We start from the raw sequence: 16,556 nt of genomic DNA on the forward strand, positions 1-16,556 counted from the left end.
CCTATCTCTTTCTCTCTCTCTCTCTCTCTCTTCCTATCTCTTTCTCTCTCTCTCTCTCTCTCTTCCTCTCTCTCTCTCTCTCTCTCTCTCTCTCTCTCTCTTCCTCTCTCTCTCTCTCTCTCCTCTCTCCTCCTCTCTCTCTTCCTCTCTCTCTTCCTCTCTCTTTCTCTCTCTCTCTCTCTCTCTCTCTTCCTCTCTCTCTCTCTCTCTCTTCCTCTCTCTCTCTTCCTCTTCCTCTCTCTCTCTTCCTCTTTCCTCTCTCTCTCTCAGGTGGATACCATCCGGTGAAGATAGGGGACTTGTTCAACGGGAGGTACCACGTAATACGCAAGCTGGGCTGGGGTCACTTCTCCACCGTGTGGCTGTGCTGGGACATCCAGTGAGTCACACACACACACACACACACACAGTAGCAGCTGCAGTGTGATAACACATAGTGCCAAAGTGTTAACAGTATTAGTGTCAGAATATCACCTTTCACTAGGTTACATCACACAGCTGGCCCATATACTCACTTCGCCCCAATTCAATCACTTACACAGTAAAATACCCCCCCCCCCTCCTGCAGGTTCAGTCATAATGTATTTGCTATGAAACCATTACCAGTAAGCATCATTGGTTCACGTCCAGTGTTGAATAGCTAGCTCCGTTGTAGTCAATCATGTTAAGGATGACACTGTATGTGACACTGTTTGCTGTTTCAGGGTGAAGAACTTTGTGGCGATGAAGGTGGTGAAGAGTGCTCAGCACTACACAGAGACAGCCCTGGATGAGATCAAACTGCTCAGATGTGTGAGTAGGGGACTCTGGGTCATCAAAATGTGTGTGTGGGACGTGTGTGTGTGTGTTTCCCCATGTGTTTCTCACACCTCTCTCTCACACACCCTCCGTCCTCCAGGTGAGAGAGAGTGACCCCTCTGACCAAAACAAAGAGATGGTGGTTCAGCTGATTGACGACTTCAAGATCTCTGGAATTAACGGAATACGTATCCTTATCAGCAGAGGGTGTGTATGTGTGTCAGGGTTTCCGTTAGCTAGTAATAGCCGGCTTTTGGCTGATAAAAAAAATTGCTGCCTGCCAATTGTCCTGGAAAAGAGGAAAGAATCCTATTGCAAAATAATGCTTTTTAGCATATTCATTGATAAAAAAATACCAGTCGGTGTAAATACGTTTGACTGGTCATGCTTATTGGTCTATAGGGCAATTTGCATAATTGAGTGGAATTAAATTGGCGTGCGGGTACAGTGTATTTGTTATGCACCTTGTTTATCGCACGCGTACAGATGCAGAGCCTTTGAGCGTAAAATCTGTCAGGCAGCTCCAGAGCTGCTGCTACAGCATCTCATACCGCGAATGGAAATGCAACAGAAGGCTTCATCAGTGCGTTACACACCGCTTTGCAATGACCTGGAGGCCGAATGCATTTTGATAACATATACTTAACTGTTTGAAGCCTGAACATTTTACTACATATAATGTAGTAATGTGAGTGTGTGTATTCATGAGTGCAGAAACATGCAGAAAACAGTGCAGAAACGTTCTGTTTGTTACCTATGACTTCCTCTATGTGCATTATAAAGCCGTGGTCCTCCTTGACCAGCTGTCCCAGATGTGTGTATGGTGTTTGAGGTTCTGGGGCACCACCTTCTAAAATGGATCATCAAGTCCAACTACCAGGGTCTTCCTCTACCCTGTGTCAAGAGTATTATCAAACAGGTAACAGGTTTGCCACACACACACACATGCACACACACACGCACACACACACACACACAAATGTTCACCAACACTTGAACACACATCCTCATCAATATCCTTTCACACATACACTCCCTACACACACACATTCACACGTCACATTCACTTCCATCAACACTCTTTATTAGCACCATCAGAGAGGAACGCTAGGGATTTCCCCAGCCAGAGGCAGTACTTCAGGCCAGGCCAGGGTAGTACATGTTGTTGACTTCTCAAGGCCTTCACAGGCATTTCCCCTTCCCCCTTAAGAGCAGAGCAGCATGTGGACAGCGGAGTCAATCACCACCTTCCGGAGACACCTGAAACCCCACCTCTTTAAGGAATACCTAGGATATGATAAAGTAATCCCTCTCACCCCCCTTAAAAGATTTAGATGCACTATTGTAAAGTGGCTGTTCCACTGGATGTCATAAGGTGAATGCACCAATTTGTAAGTCGCTCTGGATAAGAGCGTCTGCTAAATGACTTAAATGTAAAATGTAACTTATCCCCTCATCTCTGCTGCTGCTCAAGCAACTAAGCCGCTGCTTCTCCTACTTGAAAGGCCCACTGAAGATGAATAGAAACTGTTCTCAACTTCAATGCAAAGCGCCTGAAAACAAACACGGGCAACTGTGCAACACCCCCCCCACCCCCACACACACACACACACACACAAGCACGTGTAAACAACAAACAGAAAAACAACAGCAGCCTTGTCCCAAATGGAAGATGACTAAGATGAAAGGAATGGTTCATTTAGCGTTGCATCGGTGCGTGTTTAATCTGGGATGGGTTTGTTTTTGTGTGTGTGTGCGTGTGCGTTTGGGCACGCTTGTGTTCCTGTGTGTGTAGGTTCTGCAGGGCTTGGACTACCTCCACAGCAAGTGTAAGATCGTCCACACGGACATCAAGCCGGAGAACATCCTGATGTGTGTGGACGATGCGTTTGTCCGCCGCATGGCCGTGGAGGCAACAGAATGGCAGAAGGCCGGGGCGCCCCCACCCTCTGGATCAGCAGGTAGGGTACAGACCAGTGGGCACTGCCCACCTCCCCTCACTCTCTCTCTCTGTAGAAGAAAATATCAGAATAATTATAACCCAAAATCACAGTTTTTTCCTAAACCATCTGGCAAACTTTGAAGGTGAACTATCCCTTTAAGCTACTGTATATACAAATATCAGTGGTGGGAAAAAGTACCCAGTTGTCAAACTTGAGTAAAAGTGAAGATACCTAAATAGAAAATGAAAGTCACCCAGTAGAATACTACTTGAATAAAAGTATTTGGTTTTAAATATACGTAAGAATAAAAAGTAAATGTAATTGCTAAAAAAATATATATATATATAGGTAAATATCAAAAGTAGAACTCAATCAGACATAATTTACAAACGAAGCATTTGTGTTTAGTGCGTCAGCCAGATCAGAGGCAGTAGAGATGACCAGGGATGTTCTCTTGATAAGTGTGTGAATTGGACCATTTTCCTGTCCTGCTAAGCGTTCAAAATGCAACGAGCACTTTTGGTGTCAGCGAAAATGTATGGAGTGTCAAGTACTATTTTCTTTCGGAATGTAGTGAAGTAAAAGTAACAGTTGACAAAAATATGAATTGTAAAGTACAGATATCCAAAACAGATACCTACTTAAGTAGTACTTTAAAGTATTTTTTACTGAAGTACTTTACACCACTGCCAAATAGTTATATTGTAGCCTCGTCCTCATTTCAGACTGAAGTGTTTTGGGAGTTAAACAGTGAATAGTGAACTGAATGACTTGTGGGTGTTCTTCCCTAAAGCCGTGTAGAGATCTGTACTTGACCTCAGGTTCAGTCTTTGTTGAATCAGTGCATGAGAGTCAAATCCATTATAGACCGTTTGATTATTATTGCTGAAAGACGAGATATATTGCTAGTATCGGGAAGTATCTGTCTCACAGTTTCAGTAGTTTGCAGTATAGTAGTAAGTATTGGTTCTGATCAGCAGTACCCTGATGTGTATCAGTATATCTGTCACAGCATTAATTCATCTATTCATCAAACGGACGAATCAATCGGACGAATCAATCAGTTCGGCGGTCCCTTAGTTTGTTGCTTCATCTTGCCAGCCTAAGCCAACCAGTCAATTTGGCTCGAGCTCTTTCCTAGTTTGATTGGCAGAGAGGTTGCTTGAGAGGTCGCGGCTCCGCTAAAAGCTAGCTGAGAGTGATTACGGAAACGTGCCTTTAGCAAGGAGAGAGAGGAGGACAGGGTGGGAAGCGGAGTTGTTAAGCGTTTTTTTATTTAGCCAGCTCACTCTTTGCTTCCACTCACATTCCCCTATTGTCTTAGGCCTGATGTTCCTTCAACATCCGCTTCAAAATGTACTGTTTGTTTGTCCTGTCACGTGTGTGTGTCACTAGCAGAGCCAGGGGTCAAGTAGTGTCGACATCACACGGCTGGACATTCAACTCATCCAATAGTATCCCTCGAAATTTGACAGCTCTAAGTAGCTATAATTCCATGCCTTACTTTTCTTCACAAATCTCAAATCTTTAAATCTCTAAGTGTTCCATACACCGGTGGACACCACAGGAGGTTGGTGGCACCTTAATTGGAGAGGAATTGTATTAAGTGGAATTGTATCAAATACATCAAACACGTGGTTTCCAGGTGGTTGATGCCATTCCACTGGCTCCGTTCCAGACATTATTATGAGCTGTCCTCCCCTCAGCAGCCTCCTGTGACTGACACATATTCAGACTCCACACACACACCTATGAGTCAGGTGGGAATGATGAAGGCTGTATGTGGGCATTGCGTAACACATGGAGAAAAGGTTGATTACTATGGATCTAGGACAAGGGAATAAAGCCGTCTGGAATGACTTTGAATACATCCTCCTTTCAACTCACACAGTTCACCCAAAGATTAGGTATGCATTCTCATCGACGGGGCTGCAGTGGAGCAGGTTGAGAGCTTCAAGTTCCTTGGTGTCCACAGCACCAACAAACTAACATGGTCCAAGCACACCAAGACGGTCATGAAGAGGGCACGACAATGCCTTTTCCCCCTCAGGAGACTTAAAAGATTTGTCATGGGTCCTCAGATCCTCAAAAGGTTCTACAGCTGCACCATCAAGAACATCCTGACTGGTTGCATCACTACCTGGTATGGAAACTGCTCGGCCTCCGACCGTAAGTTACTACAGAGGGAAGTGAGAACAGCCCAGTACATCACTGGGGCCAAGCTTCCTGCCATCCAGGACCTCTATACCAGGCGGTGTCATAGGAAGGCCCTAAACATGGTTAAACACTCCAGCCACCCTAGTCATAGACTGTCCTCACTGCTACCGCACGGCAAGCGGTACCGGAGCACCAAGTCTAGGTCCAAGAGGCTTCTAAACAACTTCTGCCCCCCTAGTCATAAGACTCCTTAACATCTAGTTGAATTGCTACCCAGATAGATTTGCATTGCCCCACCCCCCTCTCCACACCACTGCCACTCTCGGTTGTCATCTATGCATAGTCACGTTAATTAACTCTACCTACATGTACATACTATCTCAACTAACCGGTGTCCCCGCACATTGACTCTGTACCGGCACCCCACTTGTATATATTGTTATTTTTTTACTGCTGCTCTTTAATTACTTGTTACTTTTATCTCTTATTCTCGTCCGTATTTTTTGAAACTGCACTGTTGGTTAGGGGCTCGTAAGTAAGCATTTCACTGTAAGGTGTGTGTGACTAATATGTGACTAATACAATTTGACTTGATTTTTGATTTGAAGTCTTTAAGAGGGTCTAAAAGATATGAGGTCTTATTCAGGGAGTGTATATTATTCATATTACACAACAGTGTGCGAGGGATGATCTGTTTGAAGTTGCACTTTCTCCAGACTCTGACTTTGTATGACTCTTGTTTCATCCCCAACAGTCAGCACAGCACCACAGGTCAAACCGGTGAGTGGCCCAACGTTTTGTATTCACCTCATAAACAGAGGAAAAACCTGATTATGCTGTCCAATGTTTTTTTTTTTAACTAATTGCAGTCGCTCAACAAATGGGCCAGTGTGTCACTAACTGTAATAGACCCCTCCTGTCCTCTTCCTCTCTCCTCTCCTCTAGGTGGGGAAGATCTCGAAGAACAAGAAGAAGAAGCTGAAGAAGAAGCAGAAGCGTCAGACCGAGCTGTTGGAGAGACGCATGCTGGAGATCGAGGCCCTGGAGAAAGAGGCTGAGAAACAGAGGGCCACAGAGGGCCCCGAAGGTGAGGGGTTGACCCACTCCCCAAAACACGCACCCCGCACCGCGGCACTGGGGCCCGCCGTCGCACTGGGTGAGAGCGATGACGACGATGATGATGATGAAGAGGATGGAGACGAGGAGGAGGAAGGAGGCGGAGGGAGAGGCCCACCAGGCTAACCAATCACACCTGTGAGTTGATGTGGTTTGACTGTCAATCAGTGTGGTGGTGGTGAAGGTTTTATAGTCATTTCCTCAATGTGTTGGTTATTCACGCATTCAGTAGTGTGTGTGACTCAGAGCTGTGTGGAATGGGAGTGAATGAGAACTGGAGGAGGATGGGCCCGCCTCCAACCTTTCACACTAGGTCTTCTAGAGAGGAGCAATGCCAGGCTGATTCATAAACAACTACAGTCTAACCGAAGCTCAATCTCGCTCTCTCTTTCTCCCTCTTTCTTTCTCCTCTCTCTCCCTTCTCTCTTTTTTCCTCCACTCTTTATCTCCCCCTCCGCCTTTCAGGTGCTGCCCTACCCCAGGAGCAGTCAGAGGTTCCCCCCATGCCAGAGGCAGCAGCAGAGCAGGAGGGGGAGCCCACCCCCAGCCCTGCTCCAGAGACAGAGACACAGACCCCCACTCCCACCACACCTGGGGATGGCAACACAGCCAATCCAGAGGGCCAGGCCGAGGAGGAGGACGAGAAGGAGGATTGGAAAGAGGCCGTAAAGGAAGAGAAGGAGGAAGAGGAGGAGGATGGGGAAGATGACGAAGAGGATGAAGAGGACTTGGTTACAGCTCCGGCCGAGCCGCCACCGGCGGTAGTGAAAGAGGAGAAGGAGAGGAGAACAGAGGAGGAGGAGAAGGGTGAGGAGACCAAGGAGCAGGAAACGGACAAAGAGGAAGAGGACGACGACGACGATGACGACGATGATGATGATGATGATGATGATGAGGAAGAAGACGATGACGCCGATGAAACAGAGACGGTCGCTGACGACCTCAGCAACTCCACCTCCACCACCACGGGCCAGAACAACAACAACCACAAAACCAACGGCCACATCCTACTGGGGGGTGAGGAGAGGGAGGGAGAGAGGTCCCAGAGCCAACCATCCAGTCCCTACCTCCTCCCCCATCCATCTGCACTGCCCCCTGGTGGAGTCAGAGTTCAGCTGCACGGACAGGGACCAAAGCTCCCTCAGCTCCTTCTATGAGCTCTTCAACGGCGAGGTGGTTACGCCAGGCCTGACCAACGGGGCGCAGCGCCACAGGGGCACGGCGCCACGCTTCCCCGAGTTGCCGCTGGACCCCGACCCGGGAATCACCGTCACAGTGGGCGGAGCTGGTCAACCGGGGGGCGCGACCTCCCCTCACAGCCCCACTGCAGACCGCAGCCGTACTGTGTCGTTGTCTAGCACCGGGGACATGCCTAAAGGTGAGGCGTTTCTCCCTTTCTCTCTCTCTCTCGTTCTCTCTCGTTCGCTATCTTTCGCTCTCTTTCGCACACATGTATGAACAACAAAGATGTGCAGGTACATGGAGTCACAGAGACACACATTTGCTGTACATAATCTGCCTGTCCTTCTCGACAACATTAACCCATTTATCTAAACTAGATGATGTGGTTCTAGCCAAGGCCAAAGCAGCAGACCTGCTGGTCAACCCCCTGGACCCCCGCAATGCTGACACACTCCGAGTCAAGATAGCTGACCTGGGCAACGCCTGCTGGGTGGTAAGACGTGTGTGTGTGTCTGTGTGTGTGTGTGTGTGTGTGTGTGTGTGTGTGTGTGTGTGTGTGTGTGCGCGTGCCTGTGGTGTTTTACAATAAAGTCATTTGCATTATAAACAGTAGTCATTAAACTCTCTCCTTCCTCTCCTTTCTCTTTCCCAGCACAAGCACTTCACAGAGGACATCCAGACCAGACAGTACCGCTCCATAGAGGTCCTGATAGGAGCTGGCTACAGCACTCCTGCTGACATTTGGAGCACCGCCTGCATGGTGAGCACACACAGACACACACACACAGAGACACAGACAGACACACACACACACTCAAACAAACACAGTGCTGATGGATGGTCCTGTGTGTGTCCTGCAGGCGTTTGAGCTGGCTACAGGAGACTATCTGTTTGAGCCCCACTCTGGAGAGGACTACTCCCGGGATGAGGGTCAGTCTCTACATATTGCGTTTCCGAATGGTTCAGACTCATACTAAACCTAATACGGCATAATACTGCACTTTATTGATCTACACATGATTACAGTGGTAGAGGATTCAGCTGTTTTAATATTCGCTGTTGTTACCGTTGATTTTGAAGGTGTTTAGACTGAGTAACCGTGTAGTTACAGCTGTTGTTGATCTGTCGTTTTGAGATTTGCTCAACTGAATTAAGTGATAGCACTTAGTACGATGGTAATACCTTGTAGTACTAGCAGATTGGAGATAGTATAACAGCTTCATTTGAAATACTTTGTATTGCAATGGGCCCAAAGTAGAACATTCTTGAACGGGTTAAAGATGTCACAACAGATTTTAGTATAGCCACCTCTAGTTTTCCTATCCACTAGTGTCTCTCTCTCTATCCTCACCTTCTACATCTTTACCCTCACTCAACCTATCCCCGAATCTACATCTATACCTGACCTGACTCATCCAGCCTTGTCCCCGTATTCACATCCACACTCCCTACACCTCCATATCCCCGTATTTACATCCACACTCCCTACACCTCCATATCCCCGTATTTACATCCACACTCCCTACACCTCCATATCCCCGTATTTACATCCACACTCCCTACACCTCCTATCCCCGTATTTACATCCACACTCCCTACACCTCCATATCCCCGTATTTACATCCACACTCCCTACACCTCCATATCCCCGTATTTACATCCACACTCCCTACACCTCCATATCCCCGTATTTACATCCACACTCCCTACACCTCCATATCCCCGTATTTACATCCACACTCCCTCCACCTCCATATCCCGTATTTACATCCACACTCCCTACACCTCCATATCCCCGTATTTACATCCACACTCCCTACACCTCCATATCCCGTATTTACATCCACACTCCCTACACCTCCCTATCCCCCGTATTTACATCCACACCCTACACCTCCCTATCCCCGTATTTACATCCACACTCCCTCCACCTCCCTATCCCGTATTTACATCCACACTCCCTACACCTCCCTATCCCCCGTGTTTACATCCACACTCCCTACACCTCCTTATCCCCGTATTTACATCCACACTCCCTCCACCTCCATATCCCCCGTATTTACATCCACACCCCCACCACCTCCATATCCCTGTATTTACATCCACACTCCCTCCACCTCCATATCCCCGTATTTACATCCACACTCCCTCCACCTCCATATCCCCGTATTTACATCCACACTCCCTCCACCTCCATATCCCCGTATTTACATCCACACTCCCTCCACCTCCATATCCCCGTATTTACATCCACACTCCCTCCACCTCCATATCCCCGTATTTACATCCACACTCCCTCCACCTCCATATCCCCGTATTTACATCCACACTCCCTCCACCTCCATATCCCCGTATTTACATCCACACTCCCTCTACCTCCATATCCCCGTATTTACATCCACACTCCCTACACCCCCCCTATCCCCGTATTTACATCCACACTCCCTACACCTCCCTATCCCCGTATTTACATCCACACTCCCTACACCTCCATATCCCCGTATTTACATCCACCCTCCCTACACCTCCATATCCCCGTATTTACATCCACACTCCCTCCACCTCCATATCCCCGTATTTACATCCACACTCCCTACACCTCCATATCCCCGTATTCACATCCACACTCCCTACACCTCCCTATCCCCGTATTTACATCCACACTCCCTACACCTCCATATCCCCGTATTTACATCCACACTCCCTACACCTCCATATCCCCGTATTTACATCCACACTCCCTCCACCTCCATATCCCCTTATTTACATCCACACTCCCTACACCTCCATATCCCCGTATTTACATCCACACTCCCTACACCTCCATATCCCCGTATTTACATCCACACTCCCTACACCTCCATATCCCCGTATTTACATCCACACTCCCTACACCTCCATATCCCCGTATTTACATCTATACCTGACCTGACTCATCCCGCCTTGTCACGCCCTATCCCCGTATTTACATCTATACCTGACCTGACTCATCCCGCCTTGTCACGCCCGATCCCCGTATTTACATCTATACCTGACCTGACTCATCCAGCCTTGTCACGCCCTATCCCCGTATTTACATCCACACTCCCTCCACCTCCATATCCCCGTATTTACATCCACACTCCCTACACCTCCATATCCCCGTATTTACATCCACACTCCCTACACCTCCATATCCCCGTATTTACATCTATATCTGACCTGACTCATCCCGCCTTGTCAAGCCCTATCCCCGTATTTACATCTATACCTGACCTGACTCATCCCGCCTTGTCACACCCTATCCCCGTATTTACATCTATACCTGACCTGACTCATCCAGCCTTGTCACGCCCTATCCCCGTATTTACATCTATACCTGACCTGACTCATCCCGCCTTGTCACGCCATATCCCCGTATTTACATCCACACTCCCTCCACCTCCATATCCCCGTATTTACATCTACACTCCCTACACCTCCATATCCCCGTATTTACATCCAAACTCCCTCCACCTCCCTATCCCCGTATTTACATCCACACTCCCTACACCTCCCTATCCCCGTATTTACATCCACACTCCCTACACCTCCATATCCCCGTATTTACATCCACACTCCCTACACCTCCATATCCCCGTATTTACATCCACACTCCCTCCACCTCCATATCCCCGTATTTACATCCACACTCCCTACACCTCCATATCCCCGTATTTACATCCACACTCCCTCCACCTCCATATCCCCGTATTTACATCCACCCTCCCTACACCTCCATATCCCCGTATTTACATCCACACTCCCTACACCTCCATATCCCCGTATTTACATCCACCCTCCCTACACCTCCATATCCCCGTATTTACATCCACACTCCCTACACCCCCCCTATCCCGCTCATCCTCTATACCGGCTCACTCCTGGCCCCCACTCCCCACCCGCCCCCATGCTGTCCATCACGAAGCCCTAGTCCAGTTGACCTCCTGCACACTGTCACCTCAACCCTCTTGTTGACCTCATGTCCAGCCATCCACATTTGACTCCATAAATACCATGTTAACAATATTACACCACCACATACTTCACCAAAAGGGACTTGAACGATAATTCACCATACTATCGACATGAATGGCATGTAGTCTATATGTACGGACAGATACTGCCATGATATCTTCATTGACGACAATGAGAGCCACCATATTTGGGGATGAGTCTCTCAGATTCAAAGATAATAGATGCATGTCTCTCTACTCCAAACCCACGGCACTCTCTACTCCATCTCACCACCTCTGGTGTGGGGTCACTAACACTGAGCTCTCTGTCTCTCCCTCTTTCACTCTTTCCTCCTCTTCCCACCTCTGCCTTCCTTACTTGTCCTACTTTCTTGTTCTCCTTTTCCTCCTTCCTTCCTTCCTTCCTTACTTACTTCCTTCTTTACTTCCTTACTTGCTTCCTTCCCTCTCCTCATCTCAATCCCCCGGTTCCTTGTCCTCCTTTTCCGCTCTCCTTTATCTTTTCACCCTATTCTCCCTCTCTCCTTCTCCTCCTTTCCCTGTTCCCCTTCCTCCTTTCTCCCTCTCTCCTCTTCCTCCCCCTCCTTCGTCCTTTCTCCCTCTCTCCTCTGTAGACCATATAGCCCACATCATTGAGCTGCTGGGCGTTATTCCACGGCACTTTGCGCTCTCCGGAAAATATTCCCGGGAGTTCTTCAACCGAAGAGGTAGCACCAGGGAAAGTTCTGGTGGGACGGAGACACACAGACGCCCGATCACACACAGTGACTCAGACAGACAGACAGACAGACATGAATATAGACACAGTGGAATGGGAATTGTATAAGCTGTCCAAAAGCAATAAGGGGTTTTGCAGAAAGTTGCCTGGCTGCCAAGACACCATTGGTGTGCACCAGAGGAGGCTGGTGGTAGGAACTATAGGAGGACGGGCTCGTTGTAATGGCTGGAATGGAGTAGATGGAACGGAGTCGAACACGTGGTTTCCATGTGTTTGATAGCATTCCATGATTCCATTCCAGCCATTACAACGAGCCCGTCCTCCTATAGCTCCTCCCACCAGACTCCTCTGGTGTGCACAGCTGTTCAAGACCGCACTTGAAGCAGGAACAATATGTCTGTTTGCTTTATTTCACATATTTAGTCATAGCCCCTCCAGTACCTTCTGGAGAGTCTTACTGTCCCGTCAGTCGGTCTGTCCGTCTATCAGTGTGGTGTCTCCAGGTAGCAGTGTGTCCATCCATCCCTCCAGTGTGTGTGTGTGTGTGTGTGTGTGTGTGCATGCTGTAATGCCGTGCCTGTTCTCTTGTGGTGTGGGCTGTGGCGGCCGGGGTTCAGATCACATCGCTCTGATCACGGAGCTTCTGGGGAAGGTTCCACGCAAAGTGGTCGCCGCCGGGAGGTACAGCCGAGAGTTTTTCTCCAAGAAAGGTAACATCATGACGAGGTACTACCCCAACGAGGCAGACAGGAATACACAACAGTAACTATCTCTAAATATTAGTACATGTAACAAAGCTAGTCGTCGGTAGTATTTGAGTAGTGTGTCCACCTAGAAATACAAACAGTACATCCATTAGAAAATGTGCGTTTTCCAGCTTTGTTTATAAATATCTTCCTTGTTTCACCAGTATTAGCATAGTAACTTTATCCCTACCTGTACATATCTACCTTAATTACCTTGTACTCCTGCTCATCAACTCGGTTCTGGTACCCCCCCCCCCCCCCCCCCGTGTATATAGCCAAATTATCATTACTCATGGTGTATTTATTCCTCATGTTATTATCTTTGTATTATTTTTCTATTTTTCTCTCTGCGTTGTTGGGAAGTAAGCATTTCACTGTTAAGTGTACGCCTGTTGTTTACGAAGCATGTGACAAACAAGATTTGAGCCACTTGACTGAGCTCTGAGTACTATCCTCTACCGAGTCTACGGCCTGTCTACCAGTCTATGTGTGTTACCTCTGTGTCTCTCTTTGGTAAGTGTCTGTGTCTTTAGAAACGGTATGCATACCCTGCTGCTAGCCTGCTTCTCTCATGTTCCAGTCATGGGGCTCTAATATTCTGATTACAGCTCCTTTTCTTTGATGTTCTCTGTCTCTCTCTCTCTCTCCCTCGCTCTATCAAAGGTCTCGTCTGGTGTAAAAGGATGTCTTAATTCATTCTCCTTTTCTCTCTCTATGGTCTTAATGTGTTCTGACGGACTCAGTCGCTCGCTACTCCAGGCCCTTGATTTGCCTTTCTTGGGCCGTGTCTCAATAGTCTTCAGCTTGTGTCCTTTCCTTCATCTATGGTACACTGTAAGTAATGTTAAATAATGACAATAATTACAGTGAAAGTGATGTGAGGAAGCCTTGCTTCCACCAATTCAGTGTAGATGAAAGCAAAGAGACATGGGAAGGATGCCACTGTGGAGTATTGAGATGCAGCCCGGGTTCTACTCTCTTCTCTGTCTCTCTCTTAATCTCTCTCGCTTCTCTCTCTCTCTTTCTTGCTCTCTCACTCTTTCTCTCTCATGTCTTTACAAATCATAGCTCTTTAACTAATTACTCATCCTTTCTCTCTCTCTATTTCTCTCTCTCTCTCTACCTCCCCTTGTAGGTGAGCTGAGGCACATCACCAAGCTGAAGCCCTGGTCCCTCTTTGATGTGTTGGTGGAGAAGTACGGCTGGGCCCCTGAGGATGCCGGCCACTTCACCCACTTCCTGCTGCCCATGCTGGAGATGGTCCCCGAAAAGAGGGCCTCGGCTGGGGACTGCCTCAGCCACCCCTGGCTCAACTCGTAGCGGCACCAGCCCCCCTCCCCCTAGTGGCAGCCTCCACACACTGCTCAAAGCTAGGCACTCAAGACTGGAGGGAGAGGGGGGAGGAGGAGAGGGAAATGGGAGACTTTCTTGGTCCTGCCCTGCCTCGCCCTGAGCCCTCCACACACACACACATATACACACACACACACACACACATAGGCATGCACACATGTAAAACAGACACCCGCAGAGCCTCAGCAGGTAGAAACAACAAGGCTGTCATAGACCAGATAGAGAAAAGCTGCCCCTCTGCGGTCCTCCCCATAAGTCCCATACAACCCCTCACAGGAGGAATAGAGCGGCCCGGGAATGGAGTTGGACGGAGTTAAACTTCCACGATTCTAGACAGGTAGGACAGAGATCCCTGCACAACATGGGGAGCAGCCATGGTCAGGACTGTGTCTTCCAAGACATCTCCTACTAGTCTGAACAGAAACTAACCCGCTCATATGAATGGGTTCTCGGCAATGTCCTGACCAGTCTTATCCTGAACCTAGACCTGTCCTCCACCCTGGGTTTCCTATTGGAAGTCAATGAGCACCACAGAATGCTGACTGTGTGATAGCTCCATCTGCCTGACCTTACAACAGCACGGCCTAAACCTGCTGAGGCAGAAGTGTGTGTATGTGTGTATGTGTGTGTGTTATTAGTCTGGGTCTGCACTGCATATTCTGTAGGTGCAACAGGCAAGTGTATGTACGTCCCTCTCCTACAAAGGCGCAACAAGACTTCCAAATTAGGAGTCGGCCCTTCACATTACTCCTCTCATCCCTCTCCAGCCCCTGCCCCCCTCCCTCACTCTGTAGGAGTACTGTGCCCCTGCCCAGGACTGAAGCAGTGTTGTTGAACTGTTTACATCCCCCCCAAAGACCCAGTCCCCTGCCCTGTTCAGCCCCCTAGCCACCCAGCCAACAACACAGCTTCAGTCCCATCCCCAGCCACCAGGGTGTCCCAGAACTGAACTGCTACCACACAGACAGACATACAGACAGACAGGGCACGGAACAAACAAAGATCCTAAAGACTGATGCTCGATGAGCCGGACTGCTTGATCTGTAAAGAGTTTAACTGTTGGGAAAAGGAGTGAAGTGTACGGAGAGGCTGATTGACAGGAAGGGGTGATGATGGTAATGATGGACGGATGTTACTTAAGAGTTGTACATTTCATTGTTTGTTTGTTTTAGTTTTCTTCCTGTCTTTTTATTTCAAAAGTGAAAGGAGTCACCTTTTTGGTGCCCCGTGTGAGGTTATCCAAAGTCCATTTTTTCCTGTTTTGAATCCTCCCTCCCTTTGACATTCCTGATTCAGTCACACCATTCCTGACCTCTTTTCCTCTTTATCCTTAAAACAAGAACAATCCTTATGAGTCCCTGTGGCGTGGCACGTTTACCAGATATGATTATTCCCCCCTGTAACCTTCACAGGAAACCCTCAAACTTGATCCTTAGCTTCTCCAGAAGGGGTTAGTCAAATGGAGGTTGCACTTGTCTTTGTAGATGTTGTTCAGGGATATATCTTTGTACATAACTCTGAGATCCGGTTCTGGAGATAAGACCGACTTACAGAAATGAAGAAAAAAAACACATGCATCATTCCTAAAAGAGGCTGTCACATGGACATGGATCTGTCCTCCAGAGCAGACAGTGGCGAGAGGCTGAGCCATTCTGGAGGCCACCAGAATATCAAACTGTGCCACTCTGTGGCTGATGAGGGTACTGCATTCCTGCACACTGCAGCACCTCTCAGTGCCAATGCTTCTACGTTCCACTCCACTTCTCTCTCTCTCTCACACTCATCACAATTAGTCCAGTTGCCTATTTTTCGCAATAAAATAAAAATGAGTATAAGTAAATGGTGAGATATTTTTTAAAATATTTAATTAATTTAAAGAAGAAAAAAAAGATACAAAAATTATCTGGTTGTTGTGAAAGTGACCGAATCTCGTCCTGTTGAGGTGATTGTGTTTGTCTGTTTTAGAGATGTTATTTCTTTTGTAATTATTATTGTTATATTATTATTACTGTAATTAATCTGATTAGTTATTTTTTACTCAGTTGTCACCTCTTCCTCCCCTCTTACATAAACAGTGCTGCTCTATTTGGACTTGTGACGGTGATGAAATTGATCAAACATTTTTGCAATAATAGTAAATTATGATTTTTTTTTTCACCAAAAGCTCCTGATCTCACTCTCAGCCATGCTGACTGTTCTTCCTGACATCGACAGAATCGCGTCTCTTTTCTGTGTTTTTCATTGACAGATTTAATAAAATTGTAAATTAATGGAGTCTTGATGTGGTCTTTGACAGTTTACAGCAGTTTTCACTAAATACTCCAAATATTGTAACTTGTGTATTGAGGATAAGAGACAAAAGCTGAGATTTTGATGCATTTTCAAACCAGCCTTGAGACATGCATATAAAATATATTTCACTAGCGAGTGTAAAAAGACGACCACAAAAAAACTTCAAAATGGCAATGTATTGTTATCACTCAGAATGCCGAAGTCAGTTGACTTGACACACCTTATTACATTCTAATACTCACTAAACGATTCAGAC

The 16,556-nt window shown here is 47.4% G+C and overlaps 1 protein-coding gene and 1 pseudogene across 1 annotated transcript in view; one reads left to right on the forward strand and one right to left on the reverse strand.

Moving 5' to 3' along the window:
• The window catches only part of LOC135573281 (trichohyalin-like), a 1,562-nt pseudogene extending 1,469 nt beyond the window's left edge, over window positions 1-93 (reverse strand).
• Window positions 1-16,278, forward strand: part of LOC115134649 (SRSF protein kinase 2-like) — an 80,887-nt gene extending 64,609 nt beyond the window's left edge. Inside the window, 16 exon segments of the mRNA XM_065022645.1 lie at window positions 271-379; window positions 705-792; window positions 899-986; window positions 1,611-1,717; window positions 2,594-2,759; window positions 5,653-5,678; window positions 5,844-6,111; window positions 6,114-6,152; window positions 6,480-7,041; window positions 7,043-7,392; window positions 7,574-7,689; window positions 7,849-7,956; window positions 8,057-8,126; window positions 11,806-11,898; window positions 12,527-12,619; window positions 13,791-16,278. Coding sequence (XP_064878717.1) covers window positions 271-379; window positions 705-792; window positions 899-986; window positions 1,611-1,717; window positions 2,594-2,759; window positions 5,653-5,678; window positions 5,844-6,111; window positions 6,114-6,152; window positions 6,480-7,041; window positions 7,043-7,392; window positions 7,574-7,689; window positions 7,849-7,956; window positions 8,057-8,126; window positions 11,806-11,898; window positions 12,527-12,619; window positions 13,791-13,975 — 2,468 coding nt within the window. The 3' untranslated portion in view covers window positions 13,976-16,278.
• The last annotated feature ends 278 nt before the right edge of the window (window positions 16,279-16,556 follow it).

Source organism: Oncorhynchus nerka, linkage group LG9a (assembly GCF_034236695.1).
Source record: "Oncorhynchus nerka isolate Pitt River linkage group LG9a, Oner_Uvic_2.0, whole genome shotgun sequence".
In the NCBI taxonomy this organism is placed as follows: Eukaryota; Metazoa; Chordata; class Actinopteri; order Salmoniformes; family Salmonidae; genus Oncorhynchus; species Oncorhynchus nerka.